General features: G+C 49.8%; 8 protein-coding genes across 8 annotated transcripts; 1 reads left to right on the top strand and 7 right to left on the bottom strand.

The window, feature by feature from the left end:
- Positions 1–884: 884 nt before the first annotated feature.
- KY384_002462 (uncharacterized protein) lies at positions 885–2,089 on the bottom strand (the record flags this gene model as incomplete). The annotated part of the gene is made up of 1 exon (XM_044810985.1): positions 885–2,089. A coding segment is annotated over one exon (1,205 nt), but the record flags the coding sequence as incomplete, so codon positions are not given.
- Positions 2,090–4,233: 2,144 nt separating this feature from the next.
- On the bottom strand, positions 4,234–5,596 carry KY384_002463 (uncharacterized protein; the record flags this gene model as incomplete). Its single annotated transcript, XM_044810986.1, has 4 exons — positions 4,234–4,769; positions 5,021–5,079; positions 5,127–5,328; positions 5,380–5,596. 4 exons carry the CDS (start codon positions 5,594–5,596, stop codon positions 4,234–4,236), a joined length of 1,014 nt encoding a protein of 337 aa, XP_044671869.1.
- An 844-nt stretch (positions 5,597–6,440) lies between these two features.
- CBS2 (Cytochrome B translational activator protein cbs2) lies at positions 6,441–8,151 on the top strand (the record flags this gene model as incomplete). The annotated part of the gene is made up of 3 exons (XM_044810987.1): positions 6,441–6,513; positions 6,901–6,981; positions 7,040–8,151. 3 exons carry the CDS (start codon positions 6,441–6,443, stop codon positions 8,149–8,151), a joined length of 1,266 nt encoding a protein of 421 aa, XP_044671870.1.
- An 852-nt stretch (positions 8,152–9,003) lies between these two features.
- KY384_002465 (uncharacterized protein) lies at positions 9,004–10,508 on the bottom strand (the record flags this gene model as incomplete). The annotated part of the gene is made up of 2 exons (XM_044810988.1): positions 9,004–10,099; positions 10,147–10,508. 2 exons carry the CDS (start codon positions 10,506–10,508, stop codon positions 9,004–9,006), a joined length of 1,458 nt encoding a protein of 485 aa, XP_044671871.1.
- A 1,133-nt stretch (positions 10,509–11,641) lies between these two features.
- On the bottom strand, positions 11,642–14,779 carry KY384_002466 (uncharacterized protein; the record flags this gene model as incomplete). The annotated part of the gene is made up of 7 exons (XM_044810989.1): positions 11,642–11,909; positions 11,968–12,400; positions 12,450–12,649; positions 12,703–12,780; positions 12,839–14,341; positions 14,390–14,406; positions 14,552–14,779. The coding sequence occupies 7 exons, from the start codon at positions 14,777–14,779 to the stop codon at positions 11,642–11,644; spliced, it is 2,727 nt and encodes a 908-aa protein (XP_044671872.1).
- A 3,599-nt stretch (positions 14,780–18,378) lies between these two features.
- Positions 18,379–19,702, bottom strand: KY384_002467 (uncharacterized protein; the record flags this gene model as incomplete). The annotated part of the gene is made up of 3 exons (XM_044810990.1): positions 18,379–19,465; positions 19,537–19,636; positions 19,699–19,702. 3 exons carry the CDS (start codon positions 19,700–19,702, stop codon positions 18,379–18,381), a joined length of 1,191 nt encoding a protein of 396 aa, XP_044671873.1.
- Positions 19,703–20,087: 385 nt separating this feature from the next.
- On the bottom strand, positions 20,088–22,285 carry KY384_002468 (uncharacterized protein; the record flags this gene model as incomplete). The annotated part of the gene is made up of 2 exons (XM_044810991.1): positions 20,088–21,856; positions 21,907–22,285. 2 exons carry the CDS (start codon positions 22,283–22,285, stop codon positions 20,088–20,090), a joined length of 2,148 nt encoding a protein of 715 aa, XP_044671874.1.
- A 578-nt stretch (positions 22,286–22,863) lies between these two features.
- Positions 22,864–23,605, bottom strand: KY384_002469 (uncharacterized protein; the record flags this gene model as incomplete). The annotated part of the gene is made up of 2 exons (XM_044810992.1): positions 22,864–22,886; positions 23,380–23,605. The coding sequence occupies 2 exons, from the start codon at positions 23,603–23,605 to the stop codon at positions 22,864–22,866; spliced, it is 249 nt and encodes an 82-aa protein (XP_044671875.1).
- Between the last annotated feature and the right edge of the window lie 474 nt (positions 23,606–24,079).

Consider the following 24,079-nt stretch of genomic DNA (forward strand, 5'->3'; position numbering starts at 1 on the left):
AGAAATTAAAGGTGTTGGTACCATACAGCACGGCTGTCGATTCTGTGTGGGCTTCTTTGCAAGCTCGCAAGAATGGGAGACAGGATTGGAAAGAGGGCTTTGTGGACATCAAGTGCTGGGATGCGTGGCAGCAGGACAGCGTATCCTGCAGCTTTTTTTTGCAGGACGATCGATGCGGAAACATGAGTTGGAAGATGTTGTATTTGACCTCTGGAGGCAGACTCTCGTAGGAAGCCATATTGAGGGAGTCGAGATGGTTCAAAGATCCTCAGTGAATGTTGAAGTGTGTGTAATGATGAACGTGATTGGAAGAGAGAATGTAAGAACAGGAGGAAACCAGGTTTGCTTTGTGAACCGTCGTCTTCTGGTACCGAGTGTACTTAAATGGCAAAATGTAAGTGTGTGACTTTCTCTTACAACGGAAGCAAACGGTGGTGGCACCAGGTGGCGCTCAGAAAACATGCTTTCAAAGCCAATTTCAGGCACACGCAGGAAAGTCATCAGCCCGCGTCAGCGCGGAGCTTTTGGGCTGCAGTCTCGAAAGGAACGACAATGGAAAAAGAAAGCCAAGCTCTTGGGTGAGAAGTTAAGAGGCGTGGTTCTTTCGAGAAACAAAACTGGTCTTCGATACGAGCAACTCGATCATCCACATGAATGGCTGAATTTGTATTTGAATTGCATTACAGCAGAACAGTGTTGAAGTCTAAATGTAAAAAAGCTGAGACTGCTCATGTCAAACCACTAAAGGAGTGGACAGCGAACCAAAATGGTCGATAAAGGCGACAAAAGTTTGGCTAGAAAGAAACCCGAGCATTACGGAGGCAACAGTCGTCAAATTGTAGATAGCTGTTTTCGAGTCACGAAAGTAAGAATGTTGCGGTCAGTCATTCACGCTCGTAACGGACGGTACTGAAGTCGTAGCCATAGTGGAATCCATATCCCCCAGCGCTCGATGTCGTCGGCTTAGGCGGGAGTTTGGTAGGGCTGGGGTCGCCAGGCACTGTATGTGTAGCTGACGTGCTAAGGACTGGGACGATCACTGTTACCGAGAACGATGGTGTAATCCTAGGATCGATTGAAGTTGGGTCTGCCGATGCTGATGTACCAGTCCTGCTAGACTTCGTGGTAAAGCCGGAAGAAGGATCGCCTGTGCTTGTGCCATTGGCAGAAAGTACCGAGCTACCGCTGCTTGCTGTGGGGTGAGAGAGAGTTCGGCTAGTAGCAGTCAGGTCTCCAGCAGTCGCAGAATACGATGTGCGGTTTGTTGCATAGTAGCCTGTGGAAAGGTGCTTGCCGGATGATCCAGTCGGATCGTAGATGCTCGACGCATTGTGATAAGCATAGGACTTCGTACCTGACGTGGGAGAGTATGATGGCTTCACAGATGGGCCAGTTGAGCCATAGACACTTGTTGCATTAGGGTAGGAATAGCGTCCTGTGCCTGAGGCTGAATAATAGGACGGCTTCCTAGAAGTACCAGTTGGGTCATAGATGCTTGTCACATTGGGATAAGGATACGACTTGGTTCCCAATGTTGGATAATACGTAGGTTTGCCCGACGAGCCAGTTGGGTCGTAGCTGCTCGTGGCATTGGGGTACGGGTAGGATTTCGTTCCCCAGGTTGGGTACTTTGATGGCCCTCCGGAAGAGCCAGTCGGATCGTACACACCCGTGACATTGGGGTACGGGTATGGTCTCGTGCCTGATATTGAGTAGTGTGGGGGCTTTGCAGAGGCGCTGGGGTCTACAATGCCCAAAGAGTGGCTTTTACTGGGTGTGAAGGTGGGATAGTGTCCTGTGCCTGAACTAGCCGAGGGATAGTAGTGACTGAGCACCGTTTGTGTTACATTTCCATACGGTGCGCTAGGTCCTTCTTCGGTACAAGAGGTGCTAGGCACACTCCCAAGAGTGGGATCAGTGAAGGTACTGTTGCTCGGTTTTTCAGAGACTTTAGAGGTGATTACACTGCTTCCCGAAGGGAAATTCGAGCCGGTAAAGAAAGAAGTCGACGGCGCAGCCGAAGCAGAAGACGGATCCAAGGAAGGGATCGAAGCCGTCAATAAAGCAGGATTGGTAGAACTTGGGTCGCCTACGGACTCCGTGTATTTTGGTGGGAAAGGATGAGGACCATAAGAAAAAGAGTACGGTGAGAATGATTTATGTCGATAATGTGATCTTGCACGTCCATAATCTCGCCCTAATGTTGGAGTCTTAGTCTTCTGCTAACAGCTAGAGAATCTGAACAGCATGGTCGAATATTCAGCTATGACGCGTAGCTGCAATTTCTTCTGCTAAAGAAAGAAAATGAACAGAACTTACTGATGGGCTCAGCGAGCGAAGTATAGGCCAGTAAGCCAACTAGCAAGGCGCTGTGGGTTAGCATGATGTCAAATCCTTGCTATCAGGTCAGAGAAGGAGAAACGAGCAGGCAAAACAAGTCTCGAACGAGCGAGCGAGTGGAACAGAATGGATCTCATGAGACGTTGGCATAGATCGATATATAGCCTTGCTCCTTGCTAATCCAGGCAAGGTGGATCAATCGATGCATGCGTAGGAGATTGCTTGTCTTCTCTTTAGCAATGACCTACAATGACCTGCAAGCACCCGTGGCCCCCTACTTCTGATATCCGATCATGATCCTGGCATTGATGTAGCATGGATGGTTTGGTCAAATCCATGAAGGTCCAAGAAGTGTATTCGACCATATGTGTACAAGGTACTCGGTGATTCTTCCAGAGGTGGAGTCTCGCAGCCGCCATGCAGCGCTAGGCCCACTCCGTCTGCAAGGCTTACCTACACGTATATTAGGTACGAATATTTCCGTTGCCTGGGATTTATGACCGAATTGTTCCTTGCAGCCTACAACAATCAACAATGTGACAAATGACAGTATTTCTCGGGGCTTCGCGTACCTGCATACGAGTCGAGAGCCGGTGTAGATCCTAAGGCTGGTTTACCTTACGCTTCATCGATCACCTAGAATTGCGCTGTCACTGCAGGTGAATCTTTGCACTAAGAAAGACCTGTGCTTTGAGAACAAACGTCGCCATGCAGAACACACTGCAGGTAAAACATGAAAACCAGAGATTGAATTTCCGACAGCATAATCTTGCACGTAATCATAAATGGCAGACAGCAAGCGATCACTGGAGAACAGCCGGCAGATGTGTGTCTAGGAAGGCTTGCTGGAAGCGGGCACTGATCTCAAGTATTTGTGTCGCCGCTTTCAGAGGCTCACGCTCCTCAAAGTTGGATGTAAATGCAAGTTTTCGTTCAGTCGAACGGTGCCCAAAGAGTGCCTGCCACAAGGGAAATTACGTTCTGCACAGCAAGTCACGCGATTTTGGGGCTTCTGGTTCTCGTCTGTTCCTGGAAACTACCCACCATAGTCCCTCCAGCTAGTGATCTTAAAGTCCAAGCTTCTCTTGTGTGGCATCCAGGAGCTGTCCCATCGAGTTATCGAGGCCTTCATTGGTTGACTCAATTTAGCCAGAAAGGATTCTTCTGAGCCTCTCCGGCCTTTGGAGTTCCGCAGATTGGTGGCTTTCCGTAGTGAGCAAAAGACGGGATGTTTTTGAGACCAAACAAGACGAGGCAAGTCAAATGGTCACAATCTCTTACCCTGAAAACGTAAGCTTAGACTGTGTCTATCGTGTTTTCGTCTGCGATATCCTTGGAAGCCTGAAACAAGAGGGGTCATAAAGGGTGCAAAGCTATATATGCTCGCACATGATGCTCAGTAGGGTGTGCAGGTGCTTGAAGGTGTGCTGGTAGAACTCCAGAGAACAAGTTATTAGCTCCCAGGATTTGAAATAATGTATCTCGTTGACTGACTGCCTCCATCACGTGCAACCCACCACTGTGGATGATCGAATGGATGAAGGCGGGCTTCGCTGAGATTCTCATGCATTCGACTCTATTTCGATCCACCTTTGAAATGAAGATCTCCACACATTGATGCTCGCTTTGGTATCTGCACAGCATCTGATAAGCCCGATGCTCAGAAGGGGTAGCTGAGTGTGTCGTCAGAAGCTCATTGGAGGTTTGATAATCGTACATTCCGGCTGTCGTCGCAGTCGCAAGCTAAGATATATACCATCCATACAATTGCATAGCAAATATAAGGCTTATCAGTACTCCTCGTCCTTCTTACTTGCTCAGCCAAGAAGCAATGGGAAACACGCCGAGCTCTTCTTTAGGCTCGTTCCAAGATTGTTCACCTGCCACGCAACTTCAGTACCAAATGTAGGGCCTGCCTTCTAGTTTGTGCTTCCTCCTCAGCATTTCGCCTTCTTCTTGTGCTTTCTCAAAGGCCGCAATGATTTTGGAGTTTATGGGTTCCTTGCGTACTAGCCTCTCCTCGAAGAAGTCTTGATTTCTAGCGTCGATTTTGTTCTCTCTAGGATGGTGTCCCCAGTAAGCTTTACCACCCTCGTAGGGCCAAAGATCAAATGCATTAGAGGCTCGATTCGAATATCGATTGATGTAAAGATCTTCAAAGATCACTACGTCTGCTTTGAGCTTCACTAGAATGTTAGTGAAATTTTGAGTGGCCACAGTGTCGCCTTTGCGAAACTTCTGGCGTCCACAAAATGCCACCTTGAGCAGCTCGAGTCCGGTGGCATACTTCCCAAGCACTTCGAGGCTCCTAGAAAGATCCTCGTTGTACTGAAAGCGACGATTTTCTAAGAGCAATTTGGGCTCGTCCGATGGTGTGGCGTCGTCAAATTTCAGAAATATGGTTCGAAGCAGACCGAGATTGGTAGGTCCTACAGGATATCAGTACTGTCATATATGCTCGTACCAACTCAAGATCTAAAATACAGGTGTCGTGCTCAACTAGGATACTTAAGTGGCATGCTCCCAACCCCCCTGCACCATATGTAGGCTCCTCGAGCGTTGAGCCATCAGCCATATCAAGAGAAATTCAGATGGGCAATGACAGGTTAACAACACACATACCTATCGTTTCCACGAAGTTTCGAACAATCCGATAGCCGACCCAAGTCCATTGAGTTACCCACAAACTTCCATGCTAAACTTGTGAGCGTATATTGTTGATACGTATTCCATTCGGACCTACTAAGGAGCCACAAGGCCTGAAAAAGAACTTATTCATACCATACAGTATAGGTGCAGCTTCTCGAGCAACAATGCGATTGACACTCAGCAAGGCCGACGAGTGAGGAAAATTAATACGCCGCCCAAATTCTATACAGTCTTTTGTTACCAAGACAAGTTTGTAGATGCTCAGCCGGATCTCTACAGGGAGATCCATGAAGCCAGTTTTGGAGCTGTCGTAATGCCAATCACTTGATCTAACTTCTGCTAGATGATGTTAGGTGGCAACATTGTAGTGTCTGCTCTGGAAATGCTCACGGCTTGCCCGGCTGCTGGATCCGCGGGATATGCTGCGTCCTGTTATTGCACTAGTCTTCGAAACAATTCCGTTGACATCGTCAACGTCAGTGTCGACCTTTTCGGACGGTGTTCCTAATAACACCGATTTCGGAGTGTCCTCCTCAGCAGTTTCGAGGCCGTTGTCACTTGACAGCTCGTTGTAATTGATCCGTTTGTGACTACGTCTGGATCTCATACTGCACGAACTAAGTCGAAGTCACGATGAGGATGTAGGACTGAGTGTTAACAGTGCTAACAATGTTGATAAAATGAGAACGATTCAAAGGCAAGCACGAGCGCGTTTGGTGGCGCGTTAGCCGACCTGTCTGTCACCTTGACCGTGCCTTCCTAGAATGGTAAAGCAGATGGTGGCGGTATGTCTGCGAATCAATTGTTGCATTCACAAGATCAAGTTGTGAAGGAGCAGGGGAGGATGGCCGGGACGCAAAAAAGTAGAAACAGCGATGGACTTTGGAACTGGCAATTGACGATATTCGATGATAGTGAACAAAGGACTTCGATGATCATCCCCCTGGTCCTTGTTCTCGTCACTGAGCCTAGACCTAACACCTTCAGATGTCTTGCGTGTAAGCACTGTCAGGCGCAAACAGGACAAACAACGTCTCCAATCAGAAAGTCTCCTTGCCCCTCAAAGGTGGTGAGTTGGATCCAGGACATGTCAGCACAGCCCACGTCAGACATGCAGAGACGTCGAAGTGAGAGCTATAGCAGCCGCAGAGATCGTCTACATCATCTTGGATTTAGTTGTTGAAGGAACAAAAGCAGGAGGGCAAGCGGCGGAATAGAACGAAGTAGCCGCCACCGGAAAAGGCTTAGCGTCAATTGGGACAGATGCACAGACCTACTCGTGGCAGCCCGAGGACCGGCGTCATATATGGCGACACCCTTGTGATGCGATGTAAGTGCATTGCGGCTCCTACACCACTACTCCACACACCGAAAATGCTCAATCAGGGCATTTCTAGAGCCTCGAGTACGCTTCTGCGGCGAACGAGGCCACCACAACCCTTGCAGCAAACATGCAGGTGCTTCAAGCAAGCACGCCCGTTGCGGGGCATGGCAACCGCAAGCACACCAGAGAGCCAGCAGAAAGTGGGAGATGAATATAGACTACCTTACGAGTCATACTGACGCTTCGTAGCTGCTCGGAGCGGATTTGGAGCAAGCAGATCCTACCGTTTACCAAATAATACAGAGGGTTCGTTGATGTTCATTTGGGATTGAGGCCCATCGAATTTCCGTCTCCTTGGACTGAAGAGAACTGATGACCTTGTGGTGTAGGAGAAACGGCGCCAGCAACATTTCATCAACCTCATACCTTCAGAAAATTTCACCTCAAAAGCGGTCCTTGATGCCCTGGGCAGTGTAATGCAAAGTCTGTGTCTTCGACGCCGTCTGCGGATAAAGGCTAAATTCAATCAGACAAATACTCGGAGGGATATCCTGGTGCACGTTACTATGGTGGAAATGAATTCATAGATCAATCCGAGCGATTGTGTCAGAAAAGGGCGCTAGAAACATTTGGATTGAAGGAAGAAGAGTGGGGCGTCAACGTGCAGCGTACGGTTATGATCCTAGCCATTGGGATGTCTTGCTCATTTGTTGCCAGCTCTGTCAGGATCTCCAGCCAATCTTTATGCTTATTCCGCCCTCCTCAACACCCATGACCGGATAATGGGGCTTGATCTACCGCACGGTGGCCATTTATCTCACGGCTACCAGATTCCTACAAAGAAGATCTCAATGATATCGAAATATTTCGAGACCCTGCCCTACCGTCTAGACGAATCCACCGGCATAATAGACTATCAGAAGCTGGAAGACTCGGCCATGCTATACCGCCCCAAAATAATAATAGCGGGCACCTCAGCATACAGCAAACTGATTGAGTATGCCCGAATGCGGGAGATAGCAGAAAAGGTGGGAGCTTACTTACTAAGCGATATGGCGCACATATCCGGCCTTGTCGCTGGTGGAGTCATCCCCTCACCCTTCCCACACTCTGACGTCGTCACCACCACAACGCACAAGTCGCTTCGAGGCCCAAGAGGTGCAATGATATTCTTCCGCAAAGGCGTCCGTCGAGTAGACAAAAAAGGTGTGGAAGAGAAGTACGACTTGGAAGGTCCCATTAACGCATCAGTCTTCCCAGGCCACCAGGGTGGCCCTCACAACCACACCATAACCGCCCTCTCCGTGGCACTGCAACAAGCGCAGACTCAAGAATTCAAAGACTACCAAACATCTGTCCTCCTGAACGCTAAAGCTCTCGCAGACCGCTTCTCCTCCATGGATTACACCATCGTAGGCGGGAGCACCGAGAACCACCTCGTGCTGATCGACCTCAAGAGCAAAGGCATCGACGGCGCGCGTGTTGAGCGCGTGCTCGAACTCGTGGGTGTGGCAAGCAACAAGAACACTGTTCCCGGGGACATGTCGGCCATGAAGCCCGGCGGACTGCGAATGGGCTCGCCAGCCATGACCACGCGGGGTCTACAACCTGAGGATTTCGCACGAGTAGCGGAGATCGTGGATCGCGCCGTCACCATCTCTATTGGTTTGGACAAGAGGGCAAAAGAGCATGCGGAAAGCACAGGGAGGAAGAATCCTGGAAGCGTGAAGGCGTTCCTGGAGTTCTTGGGTGAGGGGACAGAAGTGCAAGATATCGTGCAATTGAGAAGAGAGGTGGAGGAGTGGATTGGGACCTTTGCTCTGCCTTGGGATACGTAGGCATGGAAGCAAGGCGGTAGCGTGTGCGATCTTTGGGAATATTTCCAACAAAACAGAGCCCGACAAAGCTTCGGGAGAATGTTATCAGCCAGGGACAAGGTGACAGGGCGCGCCACAACTCTTATCGATTTCTTGGAGATTCCCAGAGATACGACACCCCCTCCATAGCTCCGCTCGCCTTCGAACAGCAAAGATAGGACTCTCCTTCCGCCTCATATGCAAGAGCCAGTCGATGATTTGATGGCATGAAGTGAATATACGACCATGATGGAATGAAGGTATGACTTGACGACGGTCATAGCTGGTGACAATCTTGAATCGTATCGACAAAAAGAATAGAAATCTAGCAGCAATGCAACTTTATTTGAGGAAACAATGGTATTCACATCATGCTTAATTTTGAAGTAATATACAATGCACGCAAGCCTTCAACTCCCTGCTTTCCAGAATTAGAAGACGTCGAGGAATGTCACTCCTTCTCTTCGCCTTGAAATTTTTAATCACAATAGAAGTGTCCTCATCACAACATATTCAACCCTATCCACAAGGAAGTGCCGAGAGCCGCTGCGAAAGCCAAAGTGCTCGAAGCCGCAGAGCATGGAGCCGCGTTTTTCCCCTTGATAATGTCACCTGCGCTAGGAACACCCTGATAGCTATAAGTGACAGCTTGTGGGATGGTGCTGTTAACGCATTGGCCGGCTGCGATGTTGAGGTTCGTAAGGTCGTCCTGCTGGTTGTTAGTTGATTTCTGAGGCGGGAGTCGATCAACTGAAAGGTAGCCACTCTAAGCCGCTCCCAATCGAAGAGAGCACTCTAAGGTGGCAAAATTTGGCATATCCACCTTTCGACGAACTAACGGTCGGTAGGTAGAAATAGGATAGAACTTACGGCGTGGTTGAAGAACATGTAGGTCTTATTATCCACACCCTTGAACTCGCTTGTATCGTAGGGGAACAGGTCGGAAGGGTCGGTATTTGAGGTGTTGCGTAGGCTACGAGAAGCAGTCAGCTGGGCTGTCAATTGAAGGGGTTGAGGAGAAACTTGCAATATGCATGCCACTGCGCCTGGGTATTCTTTCGCCATTTGCGGGTAATCCTTCATCACATCTGGATTGCTGGTGTCTGCAACGAGGACGAATTTTCGCTTGGGAAAAGTCTGGAAGATTTTCTCGAGGAGGAATTTTCGTATTGAGAGCGTAGCACTGACATCACTGAAGTTGAGCGGTCTAGTATCAAAGCTACCACCGGGGTAGACCTTGTAGATGAAGTCCATATAATTTCTTGTTATTTGCTCAGGAGTAGTCGTGAGGTAGTGAAAGTGGATTGCGGGTACCGAACTTGACCAATTGTAGTAAATATTAGGCATGTCTTCCCATTGGGTGAAGGGCCTGGCAAAGGAATTCAGAAGACCCTCTTTAGGCTGGAAGATTTTGGTTATACGGAGAATGTCGTCAATGTCGGATATTACTGTGATGCCATTTTCAGGCACAAGATACGCTGTGGCATTTCCATTGATATCGCCTTGTGCGTATACATCTAAGCGTTGTGGATCCTGTGTAGAGTTACCGGCTTCGAGACCATTGTTATCGATCTGGACGAACCCATCAAAGTCTCCCTCTCCAGTTGTAGGAATGGGAAATTTGACAGTCTGGTTGCCGCCTTTAGGCGTCACTGCGCCTCCACCTCCTTGTTCCCCTGGACCGGCTCCTGCTACGGTGGCAGGCTCAATGACAAATGTGACATTCTGATTACTTTGCTGCAGAACGAAGATCTCAGATGTCAGATTCCGCGCCTGCGCGGCTTGGTCGGGAGGGAGTTCTTCGACAGAAGTATCGACGAGAAAAACATTTGCAAGATCGTTGAGCTTGTCTGTCGATATATTCGGCTGCTTGTACACGTTCCCATGAAACCGCAGATTCCAGCCTTGCTCCGTCCAATTGCCATAGCCACTATTCAATTGGTAAGCTTCTTCAACAAGATTCGCCAAGGAACTTACGGTATGTTCAACACTTGAGTGGGAAGCGCTTTGACCTGGTCGTCATCTAGACCCAGACTGCTTTGGACCTTGTCGCCGGTGGGAAAGTCTTGGAAGAAATTCGGTACGCCACTGGCAACGTAGCTTGGGACAGCCGACCCTAGCTTCGACAACACTTGGCCACCATAGCTCGTGACGTCGTCAAGTAGACCTCTCCGTTGCCGTGTTCTGGTAGGACGCCAATTGGTGCTTGCTGGAGCAGGGGTGATCAGCGGATGCACAGGATCGACAGCTGCCGGCTGCAGGACGTTTTGGTCGAGGAATGCGCCGTGTACTAGAGGAAGAAGAGCGAGAAACGGCTGTAGGGTTTCTTTGCAACGCATGCTGAGATACAGATTTGAACGTGGGAGGAATTGATCTGTCTATACAACTGAATACATCTATTTACATCTTCAGAAAACAGGGAAGTCGCCTTCCCCAGAAAGCCAAAACGCCAGGACCGCGCTAAACGCCAGGGCGGGATTTGGCAGGCTGCCTCGGGCCATGATTAGCGTACAATTTGGCACAGCTTCTATTTGATGATGCGCACATCTCAGAACATAGCGCCGCCAGATTTGTGTAGCTCCTCGACACTCCTTGAAGCTCCCATACAGCGGAGGCAACAGAATGAGGGCTGCTTTTCACAGAGGAGATTAGATTGTAAACTGCCCTTGGATGGGAAGCATGACAATTGGGGCTGGCCCCAAAGGAGAGGTAGTAGAGTGTCGCGTGACCATGTTCCGCTTCTCTTTATTGTCGCTGAACTTGCCTGAAGGCTTTCTATATGGCTACGTAGCCAAGCTATTCCAAAGTTCCCTCCACAATTGTGGAAGCGTTTACGAATACCCAACGACAGCTGGATTTCACCCTACCCCTGGAAATGCAACGACAACGGCGATGCTCCCCCTTAACAACTAGACCTGGCACGTTCCGTCTAGCGTTTCCCACAGCGCTAGAAGCCAGGGTCACACAACGGCCGCTCCGGGCCTCAGACCACCTCTTTGAAAATGGGGTTCAAAAATGATGGAAAGGATGATGACAATGTCGTCGATCGCTCACCAAAGCCACACCAGAGAAATACGCGTCTCCCGATAGTTTCCCCCAAAGATTCGCTAAATGATTGTAATGCCACCTGTAGATATTATGTCCATGCAAGAATTCCTGCAATGATTCCTTTTGTGATTATGAAGGATTGTGCGTCAGCTTGCGCCGATATCGTTTCTGAGGTCTTGGGACCAGTCTTGACGTGTACAATGAAAAAATGAATGTGAATGTCGCTCGTGGTCTTGGATGCCGGGATGACCAAAAACCTTGCTTTGATGTAAAAATTGATGCCGCCCAAAGGGTATAATACAGTCGGAAAATTGTACGCCAGGCTATTATGTAAGAGTAAGTTGGAAAGATGTTGTGTCATATTGACAGGTTCGGTGATGTCTATGTCGCGTATGTAAATGTTCATGGCTGAGGCGTCAATTTCTCAGCCAAAGGAAGATGACGTTGTTGGATTCGAAGGGAGATCATCATCATCACCCTCGAAAACAACCTCACGCAAGGAGTGCAGGATGCTGCAATCCTGCGCCAGAGTTGGGGATATTGGTTTCAAACGATTCAGAAAATTGGTCGTCCGCCAGAATAAATGCTCCATATGCTTCTTCGGAGTGCTGTTCATCCGTGAATTCTGTATGAAGCGTTTAAGATATTTCGACTTGTAGACTGCGGATAAAACCAGCATGTTGCCGAATTGCCTGTAGATGATAAGTCAGAATACTTGCGAAATGCTAGCAAGGTGCACGCAAGACTTACGCATGCGCTGTCCCAAAGATATTGGTTACGATCAAGCGCTTGAGATCCATGGCTCCATCAAACGCTATAGTGCTTGAAACCGCCGCTTCAATAGCGGTCTTAGCAGAGAATATGACATCGTCAAGGAAGCCGTTGGATGGGCTCTTGGGAGGTCCCATGTTGCCACTGCTCTGCTCGCCGTCGCGAGCCGCCATGTAAGCGTCGAGCTCTCCTTTGGCTTCAAGCTCAAGTGCGTAGTGAATCATCGGCCTATTGATGATGTAAAGCGCTCCGTAGTACTTCCCTCGAAGTCGAGCAGCGTTGATTGTTCTTGGCAGTATGTCGTCATCCACCCATTTGATATCAGAGGGAAGCATTGACTGCCACTTCTCTAACCACTCGTTGAAGACCATACGGATGTTGCCATTTCGGGCAGATTCTGTCAGTCCTTGACCTGCTGCATGTGAGCTTGCGTTCCTTGATATACATTGTGAGGGTAATACCTGGCGGGTAGACTTCTAGTTGGATCCAATCAAGGAGCTTTCGCAGGTGTAGCTGGTAGCTGTAGAACTGCATGACGAGACTCTTGCTTTGATCATCGGATGATATTTCTACATCATCTGGGTAGTATCCGTCGGGATATGGAACGCTGTCGAGTTTCCTGATACCGCTTGGTGGAAGATCTATCTCCGCAAGTATGTCACTGATCATCGATTAGCTTCATCGTGCCCAGCATTGACTAAGACCTGACAATACCTTTCCAATTGCGAGGCGGTGTAAAAAGCCAGGCGAACAGAATTCTGCCTTGCTGTAGAGAGTTTTGGTAGTGAAGGGCTGAAGCACGACATTAATCCCAAGAGAATCTGAATAGGACACCTCAGGATAAGCTTACTCTCGAGCTAATATGGAGCAACCTCTTGCTGCACACTGTATCCATGCAAGACTCTCAACAGAGTTTGCCAACTGGCCAGCGTAAAGTCCAGCCAGTATGCAACACTGAACGTATGCTATGTCATGAGAGCCGGTCATATTGCCCAATATATCAGTAGCTTGCGCATAATATGCCAACCCAGGAATGATGTCGAGGTTCTTCTGACGCGGGGGCAGATCGCTAACAGAAGAGCGAGGGCTTAGGTGATTGCGAGCAAGACCAGCTGGTGAGGCAGCCGGGTTGACTGATGGTGAAAGTCTGATGGCTTGTGGGGGCGGCGAATCTGTCCCAGTACTACCAGCATATGATATGCCTGTAGGGTTGGTCTGCTCCTTTCGACTGACTGCAATAGGGCCTTGTAGCCAGTCACGCGAGTCGCAAATCTTACCTAAAGCCAAGACCAGCAATACGAGGGCGGTCGTTGGCGAGCGCTCCAGCATAGGCTTTGGGTTTAAAGGAGCTTGCCCTGTGCCGCCCTCTCCCCAGAATTGCTGATCGGAATGCTTTCGTTTAATCGGCTTATTAAAGCCCGTAGAGTCTCTCAAAGCATCCACATTAGCATTTGGAGCTGGTACTGCAAACGCAGCCTTTGACGAGCCACTCTCAGCAGGACCACTGTACCGGCGCTTGAATTGTTCCATGATCTTGGTAAGAACATTCTCGTCGAGAATTGGATGCATGACTTGCATATTTTGCAAATAACTTTGATGAAGATTATTGACTGTCCTCGAGTCGAGCTTAGGAGTATTGTCGGCACAGAGCCCACCCATCACGCTTTCCCGTGTGGAGTCACCAACAAATGGGTTGAATCCATGGCCCCATATAAGGTCAATGGAAGAAGCTGGGCTCGATGCGTCGGAAGCTTCGTCAGATAACACGCTGTTTGCACTAGTAGCTGGACTTGCAACAGCAGCGCTGGGGCCCACGCTGCTTGGGCTTGATCGATTCGTCTCGTTATCGGGACCCTGACCTCTTCCGTACAGATGCAGCGGACCCTTGTTCAATTCTGTCTTGAAAACGTAGTCTTCGAAAGCTTCCGAGAAATCAAATCCTTTGCATCTTTGAAGCAAAGCATATATCGAGGGCCAGCGAAACAATTTTTGTGCAGCGGTATTGTGTTCAATGTGAATGGCGTTCTGCCTTTCGACAGAAGGTAGGTTCTCTTTGCCGCTCGACTCAGATGTGCTGGTGTGGAAAGAACTATGAGGACTCGCGTCATCCACTTTGTGATCTTTAGGAGTGATGAAGGGCTTCTGTGATTGTTGGACGTCCGCTTTCGAATCTGTTTGCTCTCTAAGCTTTACTGCCTTAGCGTTTGGAAATTGCGCAAATAGAATTTGTTCAATACGCTCAAGCTTGCTTCCAAAATCCTCTTTGACGTCTTTGAAATCATCCTTGACGTCTTTCAGGTCCTTCTGCTGGGCTTCAAGTTGGTCAAGGATTTGTTGATTCGCACGATCCATCCTGCTCTCAGTCAGTCAATACTCGCGATTGAAAAGTCAGGCATCTTACTTTTGAGGGGCAACACTCTGATAATTGCATGGCAAATCCTGCTCCACGCAAAACCCACATCTCGGTCTACCTTCATCACATTTTGCTTTCCTCGTCCGACAAATATCGCAAGCCTTAGGAAGTCAGATTTCATTGCGGATTAAACACTGGAGTTTCTGGTACCTGTGTGGCGCGGTTCCCTTTCTTTGGGCGAAGACCCTGCTGCCCCATGGGAGGGCCATAAGGTATCCCACCGTACGGGGGCGGTCCCCCAGTCACCGGTGACGCTTGGTATCCATCATGGTAAGCGGGCGCCAGCGACGGTCCGCCCTGATCATGAGGATGGATCGGAAGCCCATGTGGCTGTGAATTGCCGTTCATTTGGGCTTCTGGAGGTGGATAGCCAGGCATTTGGGGGACTTGCTCCTGTGGATACGGAGGGGGTAGGACTGACCCTCTCCGACTGGACCGATTGTCACCGGTCGCGAGTGAGGAGGGTATTGGTGCAAGTCACCAGATGGTGACCTGGGTGTGCCAGAGGCGCTGCCTCTTCGCTGGAAATCCATTTCAGGTGGGAATCGAGCGTCTCTTGGTGTTGTGTGGCCTGAATGCGGATGTTGCTGGACATAGCTGTGAGGATCTGGGAGGTTTCTTGCGTCGAGATTCACATCATGATAGGGTGAGGGCGGTGGATGCTGCTGCTGCGGATTGGGAGGGAAGGGTGAGGGGCCAGACAGAGGCATGGGAGGATTCGACATCGGAGCCTGTGGTTGAGACGGCATTCGCTGTGGCGCATCGTAATAGTGGCGAGGCCTCTTCACTTCTGGCCCTGTTCCGTCCATCTAATCCGACATATTTTCAAGGCTGCGAGCCATTACTACGCCTGCTATCCATTCACACCACGCCTCACTTTTCCCCTCAGTTGACCAGCTACTCAATGTATCGTGCTTCGTCTCCAAGGTTCATCAAAGTATACGATGAGAAGTGTCGTGTCGTCCGCCTAGCAAAATGGTCTCCGTAAAATTTCCACGAGGCCCTCTGACGGGAGTATCCTGTATGCCGCGAGGGAGTTGACAGGTGGGGAGCTTACGGCGCGAACGGCGGGCGGCTCTCACGGTTTGAGGAGGATGAAGCTCAAGACTGGCTGCCGAATGGGTCGTCAAGGCAGTAGAAAGTCCCTGCGGCTTAGTCCAGCAATGGTGAGGTGAAGTAGGAAGCGTCGATTTGCGGTCTCGTGGTGCGGAGCAAGCTGGGTTAAAGTGTATCTGCAGATCTGCCGAGCTTTGGTTCGCACTGAATATCGGTGGGATGAGGGGGCAATCGGAGTGCAGAAGGTGGAGAGCGATATAGACCAACGCAAAGTGATTGACGCAGGAGGCGAAGATCAAGCAAATGGCAGGTCAACGGTGGTAGGTCTGGGCGGGAGTTTAGAGCTAGCGGAGGAAGCTTGCGGTAGTCATGGACTCATGTTGGTGCACTACTTTTGGTGGGGGAGAGACACCAAAAGATGATTTACCCTGCTAATCTGGTACCGGCAATTTGGATGGCAGGGATTCCGGAGCAGCCGGGACGATTGGTTCTCAGTAGCTCAGTCTCCAAGATTCTGCATCGCTTTTACTAAACAAGCACAGAATCTCTCTATGCCAGATGGATCCAAGGGCGAACGCAAGGGCCAGATTTGGGGTCTCATTGGCCCCAGTGCCACGCGAGAATAATAATGAGGTCTGAATGGGACGGTGACTTTGACTACCTTATTCCGAAACACTACGATGCCGTGGTGGAAGCTTTTCCCATGAGCTCTTACGAATATCGGCTTTGGATTATCACAATAATCATGGATTTATTCTCCTGCTAGGCTCGACCCTGATTTTCGCTGCCTGGCTGCGGCTTTGACCCCTTCTATTGCTTTAGCAGGATCCCCGCTGATTGGACTGATACATGCCAGGGCGCTGCGTGATTTTGGCGCCTGATTCTATGCAGAGAGCGGTGAGAGACCACAGCGTGATACTCTTCTTTTAGCCGCACCCCTTGACAGCTGGGGCAAGGACTCCAGACTATCGTTCCACGGAATACAGAGCCAGTAAGGGTAAGTACCACCCTCCTGGAAACGGCTGAAGGGCGCCACTCCCTCGTGGCAAGACCCTGATTTTCGAGCTAAATTCTGTTGTATCCATGGGACGGGAGGAGAAAGTAAACCCAACCCAAGAAAAAGACTGGCTCGACCTTGCCAAACATCGAATTACGTACGCCCCATGAAAGCCGGTACCTGGCCGTCGTCATCTTGCCGACTGTCTTCTTCGTATTCTATCATTTTGACTCTTGAAAACACCCATCTCAGTCACGGTGGAGGCCGGTCATTGTTCTGATTCGAAGGCTCACTCAGCCAGCCATCCGCCGCCAAAAGCCTCGGTGCGATTGTCGAAGCATGAATAGCGCCGACTCTGAAGGAGATTAAAGCCTTGCTCTAATCTGTCTAACCGAGCTTGCGGTTGATCATTTCGGGTTGGCACGAGGCCTGACGTACTTTGGCTCAAGCTCTAGAATGTTAGCCCCTTGTTCAATTTGGGCCTGTAACACAATACTTGGATCCAAGGCTCGAAACACGACCCCCAAAGAGCATCATTTCGCAGTGATCTTGCGAAAGTGGGGTGAGGTCAAGTGGTCAAAATCCGTGGGGGCTTCCAAAGGCTCATGAGGAAACAAAATTGCTCATTCGCCTATCGCCACTTAAGGAACTGGAGCACCTGTGCGGGGCGTAAGCACAGCACCTATTTCTCCGCTCGCAGTTGACAGTTGGCTATAAGCAGCCTATTTCAGACGTTGGCTGATACATCCTTCAAGCTGTTCAAGCGACCGGCAGAAGCATACGGTAGTCGAGGCTCCAAACGTCCTCATTAAGGGGCTCTAACGGTCCTACGGCGAGCTGTCGGAATCCATGCCGCGCAGACCTTCATACAGCGCCGATCATTCCAGACCACCTCTGTCACTATCGAAGTACTAACGAATTACTTGGCTCACATGATCAGCGTTGGTAACAGCAGGGAGATTATCACTATTACACCGACTCCTTTCTCCAATGATAGTGACGCATCGAGACGATACGTGTGCCAGAGCTCGGCGCCGACTTTGTCTGGTCTTATGCGGTAAACCAAAGTTTGACAGTCGTCTGATTATTGACGCATAGAGCCGCTGGCGCACAATCATGATTTGCATCGCGCATATGCAGCTCACGTAAGTCCACGCATTCGTTGACCGAGGCCGCCGCGAGCCAGCCTGTCAAAGTGTAGACTGACCAACATCCGAAACCGGAACGAGGACCTTTCCATTCCCTGTTGAAGTTCATGGTTAGAGTCTGCTGGGCCGCGCGTGACCACTGTCTCCTCGATCAGCAAGTCTTGAGAAGTCGATGATGGATTTTCCCGCCTCTCCACTGTCTCTAGCCAGATTAACCTCATTGGATCTCTCAAGTCAGATGATTCTGGACTCCGTTGGGCATCAATCCGAGAATCTTACGCCATCAGCATGATCTATCAGATCTAATCTCCCAGATCACAGCCTGTTCTTACTATGCTAATCTGAGAACCCTTGTAGTGAATGCGACTGTCCGCTGTGAGGTCTAGAGCGCTGACCAAAACGCCTCCCCAGCTATTGAAGAAGGTGCCGAATACTATGGGCTGACTGCCGAGTGGCTACATCTGATCATCGAAAATCTAGAAGCTGTGTGATCCCTGCAGCTTTGACCGACTATCGAAATGTGACAACCTCACCTATACTTTGCATGCACGTTCAAGTTGGCTGACTCGCAAATTGCAAGTCGAGACAAGGAATTATCCGTTTTCCAAGCGTTATGAAGCAATCCATACCCAAAGCCTTCGAAAGTATCAAGGGAGGCAGCCAAGCTTTACACGTGCCAGATGACAGACGCATCGGCAGCTCAGTGGTTTCGTGCCAATCGAACATTGCCCAGAGCATTCTATTCTCTATCGAGACACAGTGCTCTTTCTATAGTATTACAATTCCCTATGCTGGTCCCCGGCCTTCTCTGGCGGAGGTCTTCCCAGCTCATCATCCAAATTGACGCCAATCTTTTTTCGCCATTTCTCGAATGTCCCCCAAAATTCTTTCTCCATAGACTTTTCAATACGATCTGGAAGCACGACCGTATACTCTACGATCAGGTTTCCATACTCCTCTTCCCCAGCCTTCTCTCTCTCCTGCTCACTCGTCGGAATTGGCATTCCTTCCCCATCAACGATCTCCACCTGCCCTGGCTGCACCACCTCCCCCCTCTGTCTCCCAAGCCTCACAATATGCCCATCCAAATGCACCAAATTCCTCTTCCAATCACCCATCCACGCCTCCCTCAAACTGAGCACCTCCTTCCAGAACAAATCCCTCCCCTTCCTCCTAAAGAACGCCCCATCACTCCTCTCCCTATCCTCTTTCATCCCCGGCTCCTCCTCCATGACATGCACCACCAAATCGCCCGCCTCCCAATCCGGGCTCTCATCCGCCTCATTCTCATAAATCACATGACTCCCCTTCTTCACCCCCTTCTCCACATGCAAAACATGACTACTCACTTTCTTCACAACCCGACTGCCTCCACACACTTTACAAGGCTTCCTGATAACCTGCCCCTTACCCCCACACTTATCACACTGCATCTGCACCTGCTGAAAGATGCCCGGCGCCAACATATGCTTCTGCACCACCACCCCCCTCCCCCCACACTGCCCACACGTATCCTTCGTCCCATCCGCGCTCCCACTCCCCTCACACTCCTCGCAAACCTGCTGCTTCTCAAGACTAAACTCGTGTTCCTGCCCCGTATAGAAATCCTTCAGCGGGATCTGTATCCGCACCTCCATATCCGGCCCGCGCCGTACACCCGGGGAATGGCCAAAATGTCCGCTGCCGCCGAAGAAGCGCGAGAAGAGATCGAAGGGATCATTGCCCGGGCTGCCGCGACCGGATTTGTGCTGCGCGAGCCCCTCGTGTCCGTACTGGTCGTAGATTTTGCGGAGTTCCGGGTCGGTGAGGGTTTCGTAGGCTTCGGCGATTTCGACGAAGCGTTGGGAGGCGGTTTCATTACCACTGTAGCACGTGTGTGTGTTAGCTTGTGCTCACACATTTCTCAAGGATAGTTCCGGGGGGAGACGCCGTACGGGTTCTTATCAGGATGATATTTCTTGCTGAGGGTGCGGTAGGCTTTCTTGATCTCGCGGTCTGAGGCGCCCTTGTCGAGACTGAGGAGTTTGTAAAAGTCTTCGGCGCAGAGGACGAGGGGGGGAGGAGGAGGAGGGCGAGGAAGAAGGATTGGAGGAAACCCATTCTGGGAGGTTGGAGATATGGTGAAGCCGCAAGGGCTTACCGGGTAGTAGAGAGGTTTTATGGGCGTTGTGGAGGTGTGGGTCTGCGTGTCATTTGTGCAAGGTGTCAATTCATGTGTGGGCTCCGCGAGCGATTGCAGCGCTGTCGTTGTGTTGTTGCGGAATTATTTTATCATGTACGTGTCGATAAGCCTCAAGATTTGCCGCTAAGATGCGGCTCTGCTTTCAGGGGTTTCACCTGGGAATGTCGTTCGAAGCAAATGGCGATATCTGTTGGAATATAAAGAGACAAATTAAACTATGATGCTCGATGGGAGGCTTCAAGTGTCATGAAGTGATGAACGGGCTTCATTGGAAAACATTGATTTCCGTTCATTTTGACATACTCAAAGCTTAGCTCTGGCCTCAATCGCCTTATGTTTCCCTCCCATGCCTTCAAAATACTCCTTAATTTTCGACCTGGCTACCCCAATCACTGCTGCATCTTCTACTGTTGCGGGTACTTGGACCTCTTTTTCAAAATCGCCATGAACAGCGTTCTCCACCAACTCTCGGAGCACTCTCCGCAACGTCTTCCCAGATCTCGTCCTCGGAATCATGCCTTTCCCTTGAATCATGCCTCCTAACGCCGCGATGGCCCCGATTTGATCTCTGATCAATGCCTGAACTTCTTTGTACAGTTTTTCATCCGGTATTGCAGAATTGGGATGATTAGTCGTTGAAAGTGTGACAAACGCAAATGGAAGATGGCCCTTTAAGTCGTCAGGAATGCTCACGCAGCACGCTTCAGTCACTGAGGCATGGGACGTGATGGCCTGTTCGATGGCTCCAGTGCTGAAGCGGTGCGCAGCGACATTGATAATATCGTCAGTGCGGGCCATTATCGACAGAAATCCATCCTCATCTATCACGCCGGCATCGCCTGTGTCTATCCATTTGCCTTCGAAACGCTTCATGTAGCCTTTGTAGAAGCGTTCCTCATCATTGAACAGCGTCGTGAAGCCTGTAGGGGCTAATGGGATGCCCAGAACAATGTTGCCCATAGTGCCATTGCTGACTTCTTTCCCATCGTCGTTAACGATTCTGACGTCAAAACCTGGCATTGCTTTTCCGGCGGCGCCAGGCTTGGTTGGCAAAGCCTTGGAAGTGCCTCGACTATGGAAGTCTTTGCCAGCTTGAGCCTCAAGTTCCAAGCCTGTGATGGGAGAACCCGACTCGGATGACCACCAATTGTCGATCACTTGTGCATTTGGGGCGCAAAATGTTTCCAAGAGGCTCTGGTACATCCGGACAAGGCTTGGTTCGCTGCGTTCGCCAGCCAGAAAGAGAGCTCTCAGCTGCTTGAGGCCTCCTCGTCGACCAGCATCCTCCAAAAATTTGTTCTTTGGGTCGTCCCTCTTGATTGCACGCAGCGCTGTTGGCGCTGTGAATAAGGTGTTGACTTTATGCTCTGCAACGATTCGCCAAAAGGCTGAGGCATCTGGGGTACCAATTGGCTTCCCTTCGAAAAGCACTGTTGTGGCGCCGGCGAGTAAAGGCGAGTACAGAATATATGAATGTCCGACTAAGAGCATTTCTGAGTCAGCTGAACCATTTGAGAAGAGATCTTCGGAAGTACACTTACCTACCCAACCGATGTCAGATGCACAAAACATCACGTCGCTAGAACGAATGCCAAAGAGAAGGCGAATGGAAAGATTGAGTCCAACCGCATGACCGCCAGCTTCTCGAAGAACACCCTTCGGTTGACCCGTTGTTCCGCTAGTGTAGATGATGTACAGGCCATCATTGCTCCTCACAGGCACTGCTTCTGCCTTGATATCTCTCCTTTTGGCGCTCTGGACCAACTTCTGCCAGTCTCTTTCGCCCGCTTCCTCATTGAGCGGGGCCCATGGCATTTGGGAGCGTTGCCATATCATGACACACTTGGGCTTGTAGTCACTCCTTTTCAGTGCACCTTCAACCAATGTTTTATAACTCAATGGCCCTTTTGAGCCTTCTATGCCGCACGATGCTGTCATGATGGCTTTTGGCTTTGAACCATCAATGCGTTGTGCTAATGAAGCTGATGCGAATCCCCCAAAGACGACAGTATGAATTGCTCCGAGTCGAGAGACAGCCAGCATTGCATAGAGCGCGGCAGGAATCATGGGCACTGTGGATCTCAATTGGATGCTTGCTTGCTACTCCGCAATTAAAACATACTGTATATAAGGACGACATCCCCTTTCTTGACGTCTGATTCACGCAAGACCCCTGCCAGGACTTCAATTTCTTCGAGGAGTTGGCCATATGTAATCTTCTCAGTAGCGCCCGTGACAGGTGAGTCCCATATGATGGCTATGGCATCTGCGTTGCCAGCATTGACATGCCTGTCAACACAATTGAACGAGGTTGATATTTCGCCGTTGGGAAACCATGAGTAGCTCTGGTACGATGTGCCATCACTAAGCGTCCTTTTGTAGAGCTTCAGAGCTCGAGAAGGTTTTTTATGCCAGTGTAATTGGTCTGCTTGATGCGACCAGAAAGATTCGGGGTCGCGTAAGGAGTGAGCGTGAACTTCATCCTGAACATGACGATTCATCCTGGCAGTCAGCCGTTAGGAGGCCGCAATCCCGATACTGTATCTGTATCCAGGACTTGACCTCTCGTTCTATTGAGGTTGGCAACGATCATTTCGCACTGCAGTGACGAATGTGCCAGTGCGAAGACAGTTTGCGGCGAAATGGAGCTCCGCAGATGATCGGCAAAGACCCCTCACTTAATTCTAGCAGATAAAACTATTGTCCAGCTGTCAGAGCAACGAAACGAAAGAATCCCGACAACACATCCCAAGCTTCATTCGTTCAAGCGGAGTCAAGACAGCGATGGGAAGTCACATCTCAAATTGGAACATCATGCAAAAGTAGGGCGGCCTCACGCCTGCAAGCAGTACGTTCCAATCTGTTATCAATCTCGTGCTCCTGCCGAGATGATTATGGATTTCAGGTTGCACAGAGTCAAATAACAAACATATTATGTATATTCATTAATAAAAGAAAATTATATCATATGTTGTGTGTTCCTTGATGCCAAGCAAGAGAATGTTTACAGTATACAAGTCTTATGACACTGGTTATATGTTGATCTCACTAAGTATAAATATATTAGAATACTGTCAATCTACTCTAGATGATGACAAGGATCTACACATAAGCAGTATCTCTTGGCTATCAAAGGTTTTTGCACCGTAGACGAGGCGTGGACAAGGTATACACAGCAATGCCGGTAGAGGTTCCTCAAATGTGAGGCGACAAATAGCGCCTGACACCTCAAGTACGGCTTGCACGTTGGATCAGGGGTTGTTCAAAGGCAGCTACCTGATAATTCAGTGTCCAAGAGAGGATCGGGGAATAGAATCATTTGATTTCTTTTTCAACAGCAACAGGTCTAGAGAGAAACTCGAGAGGAAAGTTCAAATTTCGAGATTATGTTGAACACATAGAAGTCACACGCACAACGGAACAATCGTCCTGGGAATTTCGATCAAACGCAATAAACCACCTTCACCCACCCCTCCTTCCCCGTCTTACCCTGTCTTAAATGTCTTTACACACTTCACCCAAGGCAAGGCCGTCCCCCCAGGACCACGATGCTGACACCCATTCGTAAAAGACGCCGAGCCAATAATGCTACTACACAGATCCGCACTGCCACTCAATGGCTGAAAAAGTTGGATTGTGTAAAGAGAGGCCAGGGTTGTCACTTTGAAGGCGTTGAAGCCGCTGGGGAAATGCGAAGCTTCGCCATCTGGGATGGTGACAATTTGTCCGGCGCCGTTGCAGGCGCCATCGGTGAAGGTCTCGATTTGGGTTAATGCGAGGGTGAGGGGGAGGAGGGTGGCGAGATATATGAAGATCTTCATAGTTGGTAGCTGTAATTGAGTGATGAAGAAAGCTGAGCAGATGCGATGATTTGCTGGTGGTTGGTAGTGGAGGCAGGTTGGGTCCTGCATATGGCTACTTATTATAACGTGCCCATGTCATGCTCAACTCTTTGAGCGCTCGAAATAGTAAAGTTGCTCATAAAGAGATAAAGCTGAGTCGGTGTGGCTGTTACTCCGCTGAATTGGCCTTTGTCCCTCACTTTGGTCCCGTTTATTTTGAGCATAAAGAACGGATGCCTGTCAGAAGTTCTGAATGTGATCAAGTTGGTCTGGCCATGATATCTGTTCCATGCCATGATTTTATTTCGAGGCCGTAGAGAAGCAGGAAGCTTCAGTCCTCTTCCCGGCGTGGGCACCTGGCAAGCAAATATACTGACGAGGTTCTGGTTCACGACTTCCCGTCCGCAATCAACCCCTTCCCCATTTTCTTCACAAGAATAAGCCTTGCGCCAG

Source organism: Bacidia gigantensis (genome assembly GCF_019456465.1).
Source record: "Bacidia gigantensis strain McMullin 20006 chromosome Unknown contig_156, whole genome shotgun sequence".
In the NCBI taxonomy this organism is placed as follows: domain Eukaryota; kingdom Fungi; phylum Ascomycota; class Lecanoromycetes; order Lecanorales; family Ramalinaceae; genus Bacidia; species Bacidia gigantensis.